Raw genomic sequence first — 15,773 nt, forward strand, 5'->3', positions numbered from 1 at the left:
CTGCTCCGCTGGCGCCGTGCTGAGCGCATGGCCGGGGCCTCAGGAGGCGGGAGCTGTGACGTGGGAAAGGATGGCAAAGTCCCCAGATCCTGACGCCACTGTGTTCTTGCTGAGAGACCTCAGCTAGGCCCCGAGTGCCTGTCAGAGCGTCACCTTCCCCACCAGAAAGTGGGGGCTTTGCTATTTAAATAAAAGGCTGAACACCAGGGACCGGGACAGAAGAACGGAGCACGCCTGCCAAGCCTGCCTTCTCCCCTCCTTCTCACACCCATGGCTCCTTAACCTGAACTTCTTTCCTCGTCACTAAAAGGTGGGGGGCAATGATCCGACTGGAGCAGGATGGTGGGGGGAGAAGAGTCGCCTCCCGCCCCGCCCCAAGAGCCCGCTGCACAGCTTCTAGATGCAGTCCTGGAGCCTGCACACTAGGTCACATCTTTTATTGAAATGTATGCCATGCAATCTGTTCAAGAGTTTGAAAAATAACAGAGGGAGCAGGTGTGGAGACCGGCCTCGGCCCAGACACCACCTGGAACAGGTCCTGAGTAGGAAAGGCACATGACTTACCACCTGGCTTGACTGGGCAAGAAAAAGAAAGCCCCCAAGCAAGACATGGCAGGAGAGCACAGGGCCCGTGGGGCAATCTGCTTGCAGGGGGGCCGGGTGGCATCCCCACGTGTCCCCCTGCCCCTGCGGGTGGAAGCGGCCTACGTGACCTGCCTGCCAAGGAAGAGCTCCTGGAGCACCCAGGTTGGGTGCGGGCGAGGTGGGACGCCAAGGAGTAGCACCGGGGGTGGGGGTGGGAGTTGGTATAGGCCAGTGGAGATGGGCTGGGGGCCCTAGGGTCTGTGTCTGCTGCAGACCAGGGTCCCAGCCTTGGAGAGCAGGCTCTGCTGAACACTGGGGCCAGGCAGGCCACTTCGGTGGGGGCGGTGGGACTTAAGGCAGCCAGAGGCGAGGAGGCTCCAGGTGGCTCTTGCAGGAACTGGGGACAAGCTGTTCCCGGACCCAGGGCTGAGCCATGTCCCCCAAGACCCTGCATGTCTCCTGGTTCAAGTACTGTTTTGTGTGCATGCTGGCCAGGTGTGGTATGTCACCTGTGGTTAAGAACACAGGTGCCGGCTGGGACCCACGGAGGACTGAGACAGGGCTGCTCTTTTGAAGCCAGCTGGCTGTCTGCTCTGGTTGGCCCTGCTTGCCCTAGGGGCTTCCCTGGGGTCCCGTGTGCTACTGCTGTGGGCACCCTCCTGTGGCCTGACCGGGAGTGCCCTAGGGTCAAGTGCCCTCCCGGAGCTGGTTTGTGTCACCCTATAGGCCATGGAAGGAAAAAGCACCAGTTTTCTCAGCTACTGGGCAGTTTTCATGACTGAGTCTATGTTTGGCCTTGGGAAGGCTTGTGTGGCTGGGGAGTGGGAGGGGAAGGGGCCCCATAAGCTCCCTGCCCCAGGAGTCAGGGGGAGAAGGCCCAGGGCCACTCTTGGGCCTACAACCCACTCTTTCCTTGAGCTGTGCCAGAGATGGGACACCCTCAGCCTTTTGGGGGGGACTCAGCAACTGAGTCCCAGAGTTCTTCCTGGCTGCCGGCTACCGGCACAGCAGAGGCCCAGGGGCCTTTGTGGCTCCTCACTGTAGCCCTGTGCAAACAGAATTGAGGAGCATGGTGGGCAAGGCAAGGCATGCCTTCAGCCCTTGGGGATGGGAATTCTTAGAGGCCAGAGTGGGGCTGGGAGTGAGCACACAGGAGGCCGTGAGGGTGCTGAGGATACTGCCTCTCCAGGGCTCAGGGACCCCTCGTGGGCAGGCTGCAGGCCTGATCCAGCTGTTCCTGCTACTGGGTGGGAAGGGCTCTGTGCAAATGTCTGCCGGGGGCCGCCGAGCTGCAGTGGTCACAGGGAGCTCGGTGCCGAGATTGGGAGTGAAGAGGTGAAAGCAATCAGAAAGGGAGGGGTCACTGTGGCAACCAGTTCCCCCCAGCACACACACTTTCCCAAGCCCGCCCCCAGCCAGAGGCCTGGAGAGGACACAGTACCTCTGGGGATGTGCTGTGAACCAATGTCTCAGCCCCTAAGGGACTCTGACCCCAGGGTCGCCCTCCAGCCCCACAGAGAGGCAGGCATGGATTGGAAGGAGGGCATGGGAAGTCAGGACCCTGAGCCCTCCCCAGGTCACAAAGCCCATGGAAGGAGGGGTGCTGGTGTGCACCTCCCAGGCCATGGCCAGGAGAGCTGTCTGGGAGGGACCCTGGGATCCTAGCCAGGCAACAGGACATGTCGGGCCAGAAGCTAACCATGAGAGAGAAAGGTGCTCCGATGTCCGATATCCCAAAAGGAAATCCCACCACATCACTGTTTCTTCCCCTTGGAGGTGAGGACGGTTTTGTTAGGACAGTGTGCCTCCCTCCCACCTGAGCTCCAAAGGGACCTCTGTGAGAAAGCCCACCCGCAGGGGACCAAGAGGCCGGTAAGAGGGGGGTCCCGGGGCTTGGTGCTCCAGTCATGCCTGGGGCTGGCTCCAGGTAGACGGGGCAAACAGGGATGGCGGCCACAGGGCATGGGGACCTTAGACTACCTGCACAGCTGACAGACAAGGGGGCAAGGAATTAAGGGAATAGGTACCAAGGAGAGAACACCCAGTGCTCCCTCCACCAGCCCCTCCACCGATGCAGAGACCTGCACAGTGTCCCGTGCATGTGCATGTGTGCGTGCACATGTGCTCGTGTGTGCACGGTCGGGCCACGAGGGTACGCAGTCCACCCATTCCAGGCTTTGCCCCTAAAGGAGGTTGCCCCTCACCTGGGCCCACCCCCCAGTGCCAGGGTGCAGGAGCTGGGGGAAGGGAAGGGGCTGGCGGCATCCCCTGGGAAGTTGGCACGCGAGGTTTCTTATTGCTCCTGTCCACTCAGGGAATCCCCTCCTTGCCGCACAAAGGACACAGCCCTAGGTGGTGGCAGAGGGGGCCCCAAATCAGCCCCCCTGCTGATCACAGAGCAGGGAACAGCAGGTAGGACCCAGACCGGCCACAGGGACAGCCCTGGCCACCCTCCGGTCCTGGCTGCTGGCCCCCGCTGGCCTGCCCACGAAAGGTGGGGATGGCCTCGTGAGAAGACAGCCAGTGTGTGCAGAGAGTATTCCTCCGGGATCTCGGCTGCCCGGCTTCCCCTTCACTGCGGTAGCTGGACCACTGCCCGTCGTCGGCTGGCAGCCTCTGGGGGCCACCGAGGAGCGTCCTTACAAAAATAACTCTGAGTCCATCCCCGGTGGGGAGCAGGTTTCCTGAGAGCACACAGAGGGCCGGGGTGAAGGCCGCGAGGAGAGGTCCGGCTTGGAGGGTCCTGCCCCGCGGGGCCGGGGCTACGGCTGGAGGCGCTCCAGGTACTGCGGCAGGGGGTTCTCCTTGACGTACTTCTGGATGTACCAGCACGTGAGATGCGCCTTCAGGTCCTCCTCCACTACAAAGTCCAGAGCAGCCTGGCAGCCGGGGCAGAGAGAGCAGCAGTCAGTGCCTGTAGCCTGCAGCCCGGCCCCACACACTCTCCCTGGTTCTCCTCTCCAAGGGCGGGAGCTGGCGCCTGCGGGCCGAGGGACATGCTGCCGCCACCCTCCTTTTGCAGTGGGGGAAACCAAGGCACAAAGCTGGGATACATTGCCCGTGGCCACACAGCACCGAAGTGGACCAGGGGCCCGGGGAGGGTAGTCTGCTCACAGGCAGCCCAGTGAACCCAGCAGCAGTGTGGGCTCTGTGCGTCTTGAAAGGCATCAAGCAGGCACTAAACCAAAGAAGCCCCAGCCCTGCGCCACATCTGGTCTGCCCTGCACCCCACCCACGAGGCCTGGCAGCCAGCACTCCTGTCCCGTCTGATCTCAGGGCCTCTGTGCTCACAAGGCCTACAATTCTGTTGCCCTCACTCTCCTGTAGCCACTCCTTCCATGCCTTGTCCTAGAACCTTACCCTCTGGCTGGGTCAGGGGTGCCCCAGGGCTCCCTGTACCTAGCAGAGGTCACACTTGGGTATGACAGGGCTCGCACAGCCGCTCAGGGGCGGGGGGCCGTGATGAGGATACCACCATGTGGCCTTCATCATACCTGTGGCTGTTCTCATCATAGACAGCGAGGGCAAGCTCGGGGTACCCCCTGCCCTGGTGTCTTGCAGGATGTCCTACACAGTTGGCGTTTAATAAGTGCTTGCTGAAACAAAGTGGAGGACGGCCTGGGTGGGGTTGGCTGGTCTGATGAGAGGGGAGCAGCATTTACTGAGCACCTACCGGGGACCCTGTGCTTACGTGCCAGCCAGTTTGAACCTCCAGCTCCACACGCCCGAGCAGGCCTTGTTGTGTCTCACCGTCCACACCCCATCTCAGGGCTCACAACCTGAGACCCTCGAAAGACAAGATTCCAGGCTATTCTCCCATTTCACAGAAGAAGAAACGGAAGGCCCCAGGAGGCAGCAGAGGCCACACGGTAAATACCTTTGTGCCCTGGCAAGCAGGACTCAGGGGAGACATGGATAGGGGTGCCTGGTAGATCCCACAGCTGGCCAAGGCTCCCCAGAGTCAGGGAGAGGTGCACCCAGCTTCACGGCCCACCTCCCCTCTCCCCAGGTCAGTAACTCTCAGAGTTTCCTGAGTTACAATCCCCAGAGAGCAGCACAGAGGCTGGAAGAGGACAGCTATGTCTGCCATACCCTGGCAGCCTGGGGGCGCAGCTACAGGAGGGCAGAGGGGAGAGGGTAGAGGAGGGATGAGGCCCGAGGTGGGGGTGGATGTGGGTAGAGCAGGCAGAGGGAAGAACAGGGGCCTGGAGCAGCCCTCAGTGCCATGCACAGAAGGCCATTCTCTGTCACCTTCCCCGCATTAAGCCCACACCTGCTCTCCCGCCAGCCTGGGTTTTGGGGATGGAGGGCTCAGGGGCGAGAAACGGGACGCAAGCCACTGTACTTGCACATTCCTTTATGAGGTCGTTCTATCGGGGTTTAATGAGCACCTATTACTCATGTGCCAAGCCCTGGCCAGTGAGCTCCTGACATCCAGGAGGTGTCTGCAGCTCTGGAGGCTTAGCCCTATGGAACCCAAGGCCTGGGCCCACACTGGCTGCCCCCTGCTGCGGAGGAGCAGGGGTGGGGAGGGCAGAGTGTGCCACCAGCAGCTGCCCATTCGCAGCTGTAACATGTGGCCAAGCTGGGACCATCGTCAGCATCCCAGCCATGACACAGACCCAGGTCAGCCCCCAGGGCCATGGTTTTGCCACATATGGGGGCAGCCCCCTCCCCCCAGCCTACCTTAGCCAGGTGCTTGGCGATGCCACGCCCGCGGTAGGCGTCAGGGACCTCAGTGTGCTGCAGGTCCACGATCCGCTTGCCCACATACTCGTAGAGCAGGACGGCCCGGTCATGACATCCTGCGGAGGGACGGTGGCAAACAGGTGAGGCCCAGCACATGCTCGGGGCTTAAGGCAGGCAAATAGAGGGACGGGTGTTTGGGGCCAGGCTGCCAGTGTTAGTCCTAGAATGACCTCTCTGTGCCTCAGTTTCCTCATCCATAAAGTGGGGGATATAATAACGCATCCCCTATTGTGTTTAGAACACTGAGGTCATCTCTGCACAATGTTAAGATTAGTGCCTAGAGCACGTTGGTCTTTGCTGTTGTAATTACCATCAGCACACATCATCCCCCCACCCGCTGTCCTATCTGTCCATCTGTCCCTTCACCCCTGTATCCAACCATTCCTTTCAACAGCTGTTTACGGAGCCTCAGGCACTGTTTCTGATACTGGGACTCAGAGGCAAACAAGCCAGACAAAGAGCCTTGCCCTCATGGAACTGACTAGAAGGGGAGATAGAGGACAAACAAGAAAAGCAAGTTAATGCGCAGTGTGGCAGGGGGTGGGGCAGGGGTGGAGGGAGTGCTGGCTAGAAACAGGAAGGAGCAGAGGGAGTTAGCCATGGGATGTCTGGAGGAACCCTGGTTTGTCAGGGGGAACAGCCAGTGCAAAGGCCCTGAGGCAGGAGTGGGTCAGATGTGTTTGAGAGACAGGGAAGAGGCTGGGTGGCTGGAGCAGTATGGGCAAAGGGGAAGGCGGGGGTGAGGAGGGCAGGGAGGTGACAGGAGCTGGTGCTGTAGAGATGGGAAGTCATTGTGAGCACGGAGCCAGAAGAGGGCCCTGGGCAGGGGAGGGACAGAAGGTGACTCAGGATTTCAAGGGATCCCTCTGGCCACCCTGAGGGCAGACCCAGGGCAGGCACAGGAAGACCCATGAGACAGCTGATACACTAGCCCAGGAGAGTGATGATGGGAACCCAGTCACAGGCAGAGGCACTGGGGTTCGGGCAGGTATCAGACTCGGATGGTGCTGTGACAGTGTAGCCGGCAGGATCTGCCGGGGACCTGGACATGGCAAGTGAGAAAGAGCTCAGGACAACTCCCCGGTTTATCACTGCAGGCCACTGTAAGTGTATGAAGGAAAAAGTAAAGTGGGTTGGGGGTGACACAGGGCCATTTAGCCAGAGGCAGTCCAGGGAGATCCCTCCAAGAAAACCTCGGGAGTTGGGGGGTGCCTGAGGGAGGGGCAGGCTGAGGACAGGGTTAGTAGAAAGGCCCTGAGGTTAGAAAACACAATTCATTGGCTCTAAAAGAAAACATGGCAATGCCAAGTGTCTTTAATTTTTAAATGCAAATAGTCTTTCACATGTTTTGACTTTAAAGCTTCCTAGAGTTTGCTCCTGAGTGCTGCCTGAGCTTCCAGCCTATGGCGAGCGTGGAAGGCTGACAGGCCAAGAGAGATCAATGACCAGACCAGGGCCTTACAGCAAATCGGACAGGGCAACAGGCTCCCATCCCATGTGGGAGGCTTTCTGTCTCTCCCCAAAGCTCGAGGAGCAGGCTACAATTCATCTTCCCATTTCCAGATGGGAAACTGAGCTCCAGAGATCCAAGGGCGACCATGAGTCCCAGGTGAAGCCGGCACCCAGGCCTCCTGACCCTCAGCCTGGTTCTCTTTCTGCCCCACCTCAACAAGCCTCCTCTCCCCTGCCTCCAGGCCTTTGCCTCCACGCTTCCTTCTGCCTGGAATGCCCTTTCCCCTTCTTGGCCCCAGTCCCGCCTCCTCCCCAGTGTCTCCTCCTGAGGTCCCCACTATGGCTCTGCATTGGCCTCTGCTGCTGCTACCTGCCCAGCTGTGTTGCATGGGACTTGGCTCCCGCATCTGTACCAGGGCACGAATTCAGCTCACCCAGCACAGGAGAGCAGAGATCAGGAGACTATTTTCAGCCTGAGCTGGTCACCAGTCCTGGAAGGAGCTGCTGCCTGACTGGCGTGGCCATTTAAGGACCCCCAAACCCAGGGAGGGCCTAATGGGTGGCAGGCAAGGTTCAGAGTGCTGTGCCTGCAGTCTGTGAAGAAAACGGCCTCCCCTTTCTTAATGGAGAAAGCCGGATAAACAATACCCTCCTAATAACAGAACTTTGAAGGTGTTAAGCTGGAATAGAGCAGAGAAGGCAAATCCCATCTTAAATGGAGTCTACAGGGAGGCCTCGTTTGAGAAAAGACCTGGAGGTGGTGAATGAGCCGATCTAAAAGGAGATTTGGGGATGACCTGTCCAGGTGCCAAGACAGCATGTGCGAAGGCCCTGAGGTGGAATGTTTGAGGATCAGTGAATCGGTGGGGCTGAACCCAAATGAGGGCGGGACGGCAGGAGGAATCCACACTGGGATCCTGGCTTTCCCGGGCTGGCCTGCGGGGAGATGACAGGCAGCTCACACCTGTGGGGCCCTGCCACACTGTCCTGTGCTCAGCTCTCTGAACACACTATTTCCACACCACAATCTTACAAAGTGGGTAAGATTCTTACAGCCCTGTTTACAGATGGGGAAACTGAGGCCCTACGAGGCAGTTGTACAGCCTGGCAGCATGTGCGGCTGAACTCACTTAGAGTTTTCTGGCTGAAAGAAATACAAAAAGGCATCCGGGGTCACTGGGATGGACGTGGGCTATGTGTGAGGGGAAAAGCTCTCTAGTGAACCCTGCCGGTGGCCAGGTCACAGCACTCTACATTGGGAGGAACCAGACCCTTAGTGGACTATCTTGATGCACCGGGCCTATGGCCCCACACCAATTTCAGCCTTAGAAGGGTAGCAAAGGTCCCCTCGCCCCAGTCACCAACACCTGACATGGCCCAATCCACCCCAACCCAAGTGCAAGGGGTCCGAGCCAGCACGGCTGGGAGGCACCGAGGGCAGAGCCTGGGGGTTTACCCAGGCAAGTCCATCCCCACATGGAGAGAGGTCCCTCACCGCACCATGCATCCTCTCCCACCCTCCCTTCTCAGGAACACTGCTCTAGGCGGGCATCATGTGGCACTGTGTGGTGGCGACATGGGGTCATGTAGGGGCCTCGTATCCCGGACTGGGATCTGAAAGCCACGAGACTGGTGCTTTGCTTTCAGTGCTGCTGCCTTTGGGGATGCCGAAGAAGGTCAGAAGTACCTACTAACTCTCTGGGGCCTCAGTTTTCCCATCTGCAACATGGGGGCAGGGAAGATGCAGAAAGCACCAGGACCCTAAGACCCCCAGATGACCCTCCTCCCTGCAGCATGTGGGAGAGTCAGCCCTGGCTGGGAAGGGAGAGGAAAGGCCAAGGAAGGGCTCTCCCAGGGATGGGGGCTTAATTCTGGCTTAGATGCCTCCTGGCTGTGTGCCCTGCTTTCCCCACCTATGACATTGTAAGGCACAAACTAGTGTTTTAGAATGTGGGTGTAGGCAACAGGCCTGGGCTCCAGCATCTCACACTCCACGTCAGTAAAAGCCATCCGCACTTCCTTCTCCATCTATTCAGGACCGGGACATTTCTCCCCAGCCCTGCTCAGGACGTCTGGACTAGTGCAATAGTTACCTCTCTGCTCTGTCTTGCCCCCACACAGTCTGCTCCCCTGGGAGCAGTCAGAAGGACCCTGGGACATCACCGTCCAGCCTCTGCTCAGGACGTTCCCAGGCACCCACCTCACTGGGAGCCAAAGCCAAGTCCTCACTACAGCTTTTGTGGCCCCTGTACCAGCGGCCCCCCGTGACCTCTTAACCTTATCTGCTGCGATCGTTCTATCCCCGCTTCTCCATTACTCCACTCTCTGTTGCTCTGGATACACACCAGGCAATGGAAGGCCTTTGGTCCCACTGCTTCTTCCTCGTGGCATGCGCTTCCCGCTGGAGCTCTCCCCTCCTTGCCTCTTTTAGGTCTTTACTTAACTGGCACCTTCCCAGAGTGACCCTCCCCGACACCTAATTCTAAATAGCAGCACTTTCCCGGCATGCCTTTCTGCTGCCCTGCTTTATTCTCACCAGGCCCTGGCTTTCTAGGACACTTTACACTTTATTTAGTGTCTGTCACCCCTCTGGACTGTCACTCCGAATATTCAGCACCAAGGGCAATGCTTGGCATGTAGTAGGTGCTTAGTAAGGACGGGTGGCATAAACCCCAGTTCTTCCACCTCCAAGGTACAAGACCCTGAGCAACTGGGTCACTTTCCTGTGTCTCGCTACCCTCATCTGTAGAACAGGAAGAGCAGTTTCCCCTCACCCCACCCCACCCACATGCCCACAGGCCGCCTGGAACACAAGGACTTCAACGTAGCTGCTCCAACCCTGCCCTCGCCCACAACCAGAACTTGCTGGAAGCTTATCAGCACAGTCCTTGCCGGGGGGATGCCCCGGGGTCCACCCTGGGAGTCTTTGGGCTGCTCTGGCTCTTAGCCGAAGCATTTACCTCTCTCCATGGATACAATGAGCCTGTCTTTAGGGCCTGCCCTGCGGTTTGGGAGACACTATGACACACTGTTCCCCTCTCCAGCTGAGGCAGGATGGGGCCCAGATACCGATGAGCTCCCCCAACTCCCCAAATACACATCCAGACCCCACCTTCCAGGCTGCAGAGAAGTTGGTGGCCTCCCACTCCTCCCTGGGCTTGGGTGGGGAATCCCCAGTCCATTTTATAGGTAGCCATTTGGGGAAGGGAAGGAGACAAGTTTAGAAACATGGCGAGACAAGTCCAGCCTTGGCCACAGCCAATTCTAGAGGGGGGCTGTCCTTTGGCTAAACTGATTCGCAAAAAAAAAAAAAAAGAAAAGAAAACCCCAAACATTCCCATTATCTTCTGTCTCTGTGAATGTATGGAGGAGCCTCTTGAGCCGCGAAGGGAAACAGAGGCCTCTCTGGAGCCTCAGAAAGTAAGATGGGAAAAACCACAAGGACCCTCCACACAAGAATGGCCAGTCCTGAGTGTCAAGGTCAGTAGGGCCACGGTGAGCACCATGGTGGTGGAGGGACTTGCGCTCACATGGAAGAACGCTGTGTAGGATCTGTTGGGCCCAGGTTTGAGCTCTGGCACTTTGTGATACAGGGCAGGTCACTCCTTCCCTCTGGTTCAAAACTCAGTTTGCTCATCTGTAATGGGGGGTGAAAATGCCCTCATCACAGGGATGTTTTAACAGGGAGGTGATGGGGCCTGAGAAACATCCGTGTCCCAACCTCAGCCCCTCCTGACTACGTCCAAGGGCAGGCTGGACAAGCCCAGTCCCAGGGGTCAGACCAGGGGGGATCCTGCCCCACCTCTGTCCTAACTCACTGCCTGACCTCCCCCAAGCCTTTCCCTTTCCTGAGGCTCTGCCCTCCCTTCTCAGAAATGGGCATGATGGCCTCTAAGGCGCCCGTCTGGCTTGGACAATGCCACTGGGGGCCCAGCTGGGAGGGAAGAAAAAGTTATTAATGTGAAGGGGGATGCACAGGGAGTTCTTGATCGTGGACTTTATAATTCTGTTTTTTTATCCCCCGGACCTCTTGGGGGAGGGGGCATGCATTAGTAAGTGCTGGAAACTTTCTTTACAGGAAATGAAGACTTGACTCTGCTTTCTGGTTTTAAAAACAACCACCGGTCAATGGTGAGTAGCACTTGTTGTGCGCCGCTGGCACTCTTCTAAGCCTTCTCTACTCTCACGACAGCATTTCATCGCTATAACTGGACAGGTGTGTACTACTCTCCCATTGCCAAGATGGAGAAACTGGGGCACACACAGATGAAGCAACTTGTCCAACGGGGCTGATGGGGACACCTTCCCCTCCACAGTGCCCACCCACTGAGGCAGACACCCTTCTCTCCTTCTGCCCCGGGTCTGCCCGGAAGATTCCCCCACCCAGCTCGGTGCAAAAAAGCCAAAGTTCCCAGAGACGGCAAAAAGCCATTTAGCACCCGGGGAAAGGGAGGAGGTCACCGTTTACCTACTCTCCAGGATCTCCAAGAACAGCCCTCAGGGGAGTGTCCAACACGGGAAAACTGCCCCGCTTGCGCAGGTGCGGGTCCCCTGTGGCTTGAAGCCGGGAGCTGGAGGCTGAGGACCCGAGCTGGACCCACTTCTTACTCCACCTTCCCCGGGGGTCCCCTGCCCGCCGGCCCGGGGTGCTCCGCGTGGGCGCGCCTCTCCCGGGCAGCCCGCTCCTCCCAGCCCCGCCAGTCGGCCGCGCCCCCTCCTAGCCCGCGAGCGCAGCCCGGGGCCTGCTCCCGGAGCACCGGGCAGAACAGCCGCGGAACCGCGGCCGCCGGAGGCCACCCCGCGGCGCGCTCTCGCGACGCCCCTCCCGGACTGCGGACCGGGGGCGCGCGCCCCAGCTAGGGGGCGGCCTCGGCGGGCCCCGCTCGCTCGCAGACAAAAGGCGGGGGCGGGCCGGACGCTGCGTTACCGTTGAGCCGGACGGTGAACTGGCGGCGCCGGCGGTCGTGCTCCACGCGGATGGGGCAGCCCTGCTCCAGCGCGCCCAGAGGCACGGCGGCCGCCGAGTGCGCCATCTGCGCGCCGGGCAGCGCCGGGCAGCGGCCGCTGGGACCCGCGGCCCGCGCCGGCTCAGCGGGGGCAGGGCGCGCGGAGAGGTGCGCGGGTCCGCGGCGGCGGCGGTGGCGGTGGCGGCGGCGGCGGCGGGAACGGGGGCGCGGGGCGGCCGGCAGCTGACTGCCGGGAGACCACAGGCGGCGGCGCAGAAACTGACACTCCGCGGCGGCCTCGGCGGCGGCAGCAACAAAAAAAGGAGGGGGGCCAGGAAATCAGCTGTGAGGTCACGTGCGGCGCGCAGCCAGTGGGCGCGCGACCTTTTTGTTTTGATACATTCCATTCGACTCTTAAAGGGGCCGTGCGCCTTTCTGGCCGCGTTCCACTCGTCGCTCCAAACAAAACAACGCGAGCCGCTTCCGCGCCTGGGACAGTTTTCCCTCTTGTGTTTGACTCACAGGCAACTTTGGGCCCCCCCACCCCCCGACACGGAGCCCTTCTCAAAAAGATGTAACGACCTATAGGGAATTCTAAACTTTCCTTCAAAGCCCCTATTTTTAAGCACTTGCTGTGTGCACAGCATGTGCCAAGCAAAGCCCTGGTAAACTACCGGGAGTGCTCAGTAACTCAGTGAAAATTCTTATCACGAGCTTGAGAAATAGGTATGCTTGACTCCATTATACAGCTGAGGAATAGAGGCCCAAGGCACACTGCGGTCATTCGTAAGCAGCGATGGGAAGATTGGTGTCGAGGATCCCACCCGTATGCAGGTGTGAGTGGTGAAGAGGAAAAATCCTGAGAAGTCTTGTTTGGGAGAGGGGTGAAATGCCAGCTCATCCCCAAAGAGGCGGAAGTATAGGAAGAAGCCTTGGAGATCCCTGGATCCATCCCACAGATGGCGAAACGGAGTCCCAGAAAACGGGCAGGGACTTAGTCTAGGACTCCCAGGATTGTGTGGGGGTTGGAGGTGGTGGTGCTGCCTGACTTCTTTTTCTTTGGAAAGGGGACTTCCCTTCCCCTCAACCTCATCTGGTTAACGTCTGAAGCAGCGCTCCCTCCCACCCATCTCTGCTTATGAAACACATGACTACAGGTTACCATTTACTGGTTTGTTTCTTAAGATGTTAAGTTTGGGGGCGCCTGGGTGGCTCAGTGGGTTAAAGCCTCTGCCTTCGCCTCAGGTCATGATCCCAGAGTCCTGGGATCGAGCCCGCATCGGGCTCTCTGCTCAGCAGGGAGCCTGCTGCCTCCTCTCTCTCTCTGCCTACTTATGATCTGTCTGTCAAATAAATAAATAAAACCTTTAAAAAAAAAAAAGATGTTAAGTTTGAAGTTCATTCCCATGTTGACCACCACTCAAGTCACAGTAGAGAACACTGTGGTGGTTTCCTCACTCCCTTCCAGTCAGTGCCCCACCCTTTGAGGGAACCACTGTCTTTGATTAATTTGATTTTCCTAGAAGTTCTGATAAACAGAATCATATAGTATGCACTTTCTAGTGTTCAGTTTCTTTTGTTCAACATTTTTATCTGTAAGATTCATCCATCTTGTATCTTTTTCATTGCTGAATGGCATTGCTTTGTGTGCACATACCATAATTATTTTATTATTTTTATTTATTTAATTTGTTTAAGTAGGCTCCACACCTAACGTGGGGCTTGAACTCAAAATCCTGAGATCAAGAGTCACATGCTCTAGGGACTGGGGCAGCCACCTCAACTAACTTGGGGTCTTTTAATGAATGATTTGAAGGAGGTAAGAAAGTGAGTCAGGGCATGTTGTAGGGAAAAGCAGTCCAGGCAGAAACAACTGCAGCCAGTGCAAAGGCCCTGTGGCCTCTGTGTTCTTTAAACACAGAGGCCAGTGGGACTGGCACATAGTAAGCCGGGGAGAATGATGAGCTGAAGGGCCTGGGGATGAGAATGAGGGTAATCACTGGCCACAGTAGGGCTTTTGGCTTTTACTCTGAGCCAGGAGGGAGTTACTGAGAAGGTTTTGAGCAGATCAGGGATGCAACCTCAGGGTTCTTTTTTTTTCTTTTTAATACTGGAAAATTTCAAACATATAATATGTGTAAATACATTAAATAGTAAAATGAAGTCAACATCATGGCTGAGGTTTTCATTTTTTAAAATTTAAAACATTTCAGTTCATGTTTACATAGAGTAGAAATGACCTCTTTCAGCATATAGCTTTGACAAATGAATACCTTCCTGTAGTTAGCACCACAACCAAGGTATGAAAGTTTTATCATTCCTCCAAGTCCCCTGAGCCCCTTTTAAGCTCTCCCCCACCCCACCTCTGATTTGTTTTCTGCTCCTATTGTTGACATGCTGCCTTTTCCAGCATGTCATAGAAATGGAGTCATGCAGCATGTGGCTATCTGTGTCTGCCTCCTTCATCTAGCACTGTGTCGTCGTGACGCGCCCGTCAGCAGTCTGCTCCTTTCCATGGTTCCATAGCATTCCATGGAACTATGTAATGACCTTGGCTGTAGGCTCCCTCTGCCTCCTTCGCATGGAAAGGAAAGCCCAGAAGCCAGAGACCCGTGCACTGCTCCAGACAAGCAGGGACATTAGTGGCCAGTGCCCATTCTTCTGGGCTCTGTGGCTGCCACAGAAATGCGATGTGGAAGTTAGCTCATGGGCATGGCCTCCACACTGCCACCACCTGAGACAGGAGAGGGGAACTGAAGCTTCATGACGAGGATGCTCCCAGGGGAGGAAAGTGATTTAGAATCCGAGCCAGTCTGTCTCCAGATCTGTGCTCCTCGCACCTCAAGCTCTGTACCCCTGGCCTCAGTTTCCTTATCTGTGAAATGGAGTTAAGGAGTACGCATGACCTCACCAAGCACCCCAAGTTCCTGCTGCTGGAGGCTGAGACCAAACAGGCCTGGCTCATTCGTCCTGCCTCTGATGTGAGACCCCAAGTCACAGGCCTTCTCTGGGCCTCGCCTTCCCTCCTGTAGCCCTGGCTTACCGCCCAGGGTCTCAGCTCTGCCAGGCCGATGTGGGATGAATGTGGGCAGGATGGCTGCCCTGCTCACCAGCCCAACATTCTTCCTAGGGAGCTCCCACACCCTCACCTCATCTGGACCCCGGCCACCCCCAAGCCCAAGGACAGAGGCTTCACTTTTCCTTTTAATGCCTTTACTGTTCTTCTTTCCCAATCAGATGCACAAGGGATGCTCATTAAACAGTTTCAGAATAAACAAGAAAATATCAACAGGACAAAAACCCTGCAGAGACCCACCTCCAAGGTCCGGCACTGCTCACACGTTGGCTGTGCATCCTTCTAGATGTCCGGCCCTCACTCATTCCTTCACTCGTTCATTCAGTGTTTGTTAAGCTGCCGCTGTGTGTTCTGGTCCTGAGAACACAGCTGAGAAGGAGGCAGACGGAACTCCTGCTTGCCTGGAGCTCTGTACGCAGACTGCTTTTTCTAGCACGAATGTAATCAAATCATATTCACTGTTTCATAGTGGGGTTTTTTTTTTTTTTGGAACAATATACTGTGAGCATTTTCCCTTGTTAATATATGGAAATCACAGCTCATTCTTGAAGAGCTTTTTTTCCTCCAAAGATTTTATTTATTCCTCCAAAGATTTATTTATTTATTTGAGAGAGAGAGTGTGGGAGAGAAAGCATGAGTGGTGGGGGAGGGGAAGAGGGAGAGGGAGAAGCAGGGAGCCCCAGGCTGGACTCCAGGCAGACCCTGAACCGACTGAGCCACCCATGCACCTTGAGAACATTTTTACATCTATTTTTGACAAGGCAATATGTTCACATGTGTGAAAAACTAAAGCAAAATACATCCAGGCACCCAAGAACCATCTACCTGCTGCCCGTGTCTTCCCGGCTCCCCACCACACACACACAAGCAGTTTTACTTGTTTATTATGAATCCGTCCAGACTTCCCATACATACACCTGGGTACATACAAGTAGATAATCCTTCCTCCCATTTTTAATCCAAAT

At 56.9% G+C, this 15,773-nt stretch overlaps 1 protein-coding gene across 1 annotated transcript; it reads right to left on the minus strand.

Moving 5' to 3' along the window:
• Positions 1-422: 422 nt before the first annotated feature.
• On the minus strand, positions 423-11,901 carry NATD1 (N-acetyltransferase domain containing 1). Its single transcript, XM_044249254.1, has 3 exons — positions 11,714-11,901; positions 5,272-5,390; positions 423-3,464 (listed from the first exon to the last, which is right to left on the minus strand). The coding sequence occupies exons 1-3, from the start codon at positions 11,817-11,819 to the stop codon at positions 3,348-3,350; spliced, it is 342 nt and encodes a 113-aa protein (XP_044105189.1). The 5' UTR covers positions 11,820-11,901; the 3' UTR covers positions 423-3,347.
• Positions 11,902-15,773: the final 3,872 nt, after the last annotated feature.

The sequence above is a fragment of the Neovison vison genome, chromosome 5 (assembly GCF_020171115.1).
Source record: "Neovison vison isolate M4711 chromosome 5, ASM_NN_V1, whole genome shotgun sequence".
NCBI lineage: Eukaryota > Metazoa > Chordata > Mammalia > Carnivora > Mustelidae > Neogale > Neogale vison.

Excerpts from the sequence above, each read along its gene's own strand:
- NATD1 (XM_044249254.1), bottom strand. The coding sequence starts at position 11,819 with ATGGCGCACTCGGCGGCCGCCGTGCCTCTGGGCGCGCTGGAGCAGGGC. Across the intron at positions 5,391-11,713 it reads GTTCACCGTCCGGCTCAACG|GATGTCATGACCGGGCCGTC; the intron begins GTAACGCAGCGT and ends GTCCCTCCGCAG. Across the intron at positions 3,465-5,271 it reads TCGCCAAGCACCTGGCTAAG|GCTGCTCTGGACTTTGTAGT; the intron begins GTAGGCTGGGGG and ends CCCGGCTGCCAG.